Source organism: Pundamilia nyererei, unplaced genomic scaffold, assembly GCF_000239375.1.
Source record: "Pundamilia nyererei isolate P.nyererei 1_Seehausen unplaced genomic scaffold, PunNye1.0 scaffold00768, whole genome shotgun sequence".
NCBI classification, from domain to species: Eukaryota; Metazoa; Chordata; class Actinopteri; order Cichliformes; family Cichlidae; genus Pundamilia; species Pundamilia nyererei.
In genome coordinates this window covers 54,415-55,892 of record NW_005188169.1, presented here as the reverse complement: position 1 = coordinate 55,892, position 1,478 = coordinate 54,415, and the positions used below count along the sequence as shown (strand labels likewise).

At 36.8% G+C, this 1,478-nt stretch overlaps 1 protein-coding gene across 1 annotated transcript in view; it reads right to left on the bottom strand.

The window, feature by feature from the left end:
- Nucleotides 1-745: 745 nt before the first annotated feature.
- Nucleotides 746-1,478, bottom strand: part of LOC106455999 (high affinity immunoglobulin gamma Fc receptor IB-like) — an 8,477-nt gene continuing 7,744 nt past the window's right edge. Inside the window, exon 6 of the mRNA XM_013908006.1 lies at nucleotides 746-754. Within this exon, the coding sequence (XP_013763460.1) occupies nucleotides 746-754 (9 nt within the window). The remainder of the gene's footprint in view (nucleotides 755-1,478) is intronic.

Here is a 1,478-nt window from a genome sequence, read left to right as displayed (position 1 = left end):
TGTCTCCTCCATGGATCTCACATCTGACAGTGATCGTCTCTCCTCTGTATATCTCAGACCAGTTTGGATGCAGAGTCACAACAGGCCTGATTGAGACTGTTAATGTTCAAGAAAGTACAATAAAAACACATGAAAGAAAAAAGGTTCAGTTACCATCAGATGTAGTGCTTTGTGGTAAGTTCAAGTTTGAACTCACCAGTTGTGTCAATCCAAACTGGCTGACTGTCCTCTGTGTAGTAAACTGGTTCTCCTCTTCCTCCTCTGCACCAGTAGAGTCCTCCCTCTGAGACACTGATTTGTTCATTTCTCGCAGGTTCAGAAGATTTCCCATCTCTGTACCAGTAGTATTTCCATCCAGATGATGATGATGATGATGATGATGATGATGATGATGATGATGATGATGATGATGGGCTCACAGAGCAGGTCAGGGTCACACTGCCCCCTACTGGAACAGCTGTGTCATCAGCTCTCAGTTCAGCCTTTGGTTTGGCTGCAGTTCAGTTTAGAAGAAGAACATAAAAGTAAAAATGACTGAATCAGAACAATTTAAAGATGGAAACATGTAAATGATCAAATATCACAAAACTTTATTGGTGAAGCTATAACAAAGTGTGTGACACAAAATACTGAAATACTGTTTTGATCTGCACAGCAATTTTTTTTTAAATTTACTTCAGTGTATTTAAAATTAATTAATAAATGCATAGTTCGTTTACTGTCATTAATTTGAAGCATGACTTAGTTAATTCATCTGTAATGAGAAAGTAACCCAGGTTAATATGATCTGATTGTACTTAGCATGCTATGTCCTTGTGTTCTTTACTAAATCTGCTGTTAAAGCCTCTGATAGCTAAGATGAGACCTTGTAAGTGTGTTTTATATTGTTTTGCTGTGGAAGCTGACATTTCCTGTCGATGTGCACAGATGTGTCAGAATGGGTTTTAAAAGACACATCGATGGTTTGGAGGAAGTAATTACTGAAGCTAACTCAGAAAGATCAATTAGAGAAAAAACTCTAAATAAATATCAATGGTACTGAAAGTAGCTGCACATAATGTTTTGTCTGTGAGATGATTATGAGTAATTTCTATACTCATTAAATGTAATTACTCTAAATTAATAACATACCAGCACAGACCAGCGTCAAACAAAATGAGGCCATATTGTTGTCTGAAGTTCAGAGTTCATTAAGTGAAAAATATCCAGTGTGTGTTTTTCATGAGACCAGACTCTTTAACTAAAACCTGAAACCTCTAAGATCATTTCAACAATAGACAACATGCTAAAAACAACTGAAGTAACTGCATCATATGTTGGTGCAACAGGGAGTAATAAAAATAAAAATAACACAAATACAGAAGAGAAAATATTGGATGTAACTGTTGTTCTTAGTGGATGTGGTGGAGCAGCTGAAGCAGGTTCAGCATTTGTTCTGCACCTCATGTATTAGAGCTGCACAGCAGAGAAGTTACTCT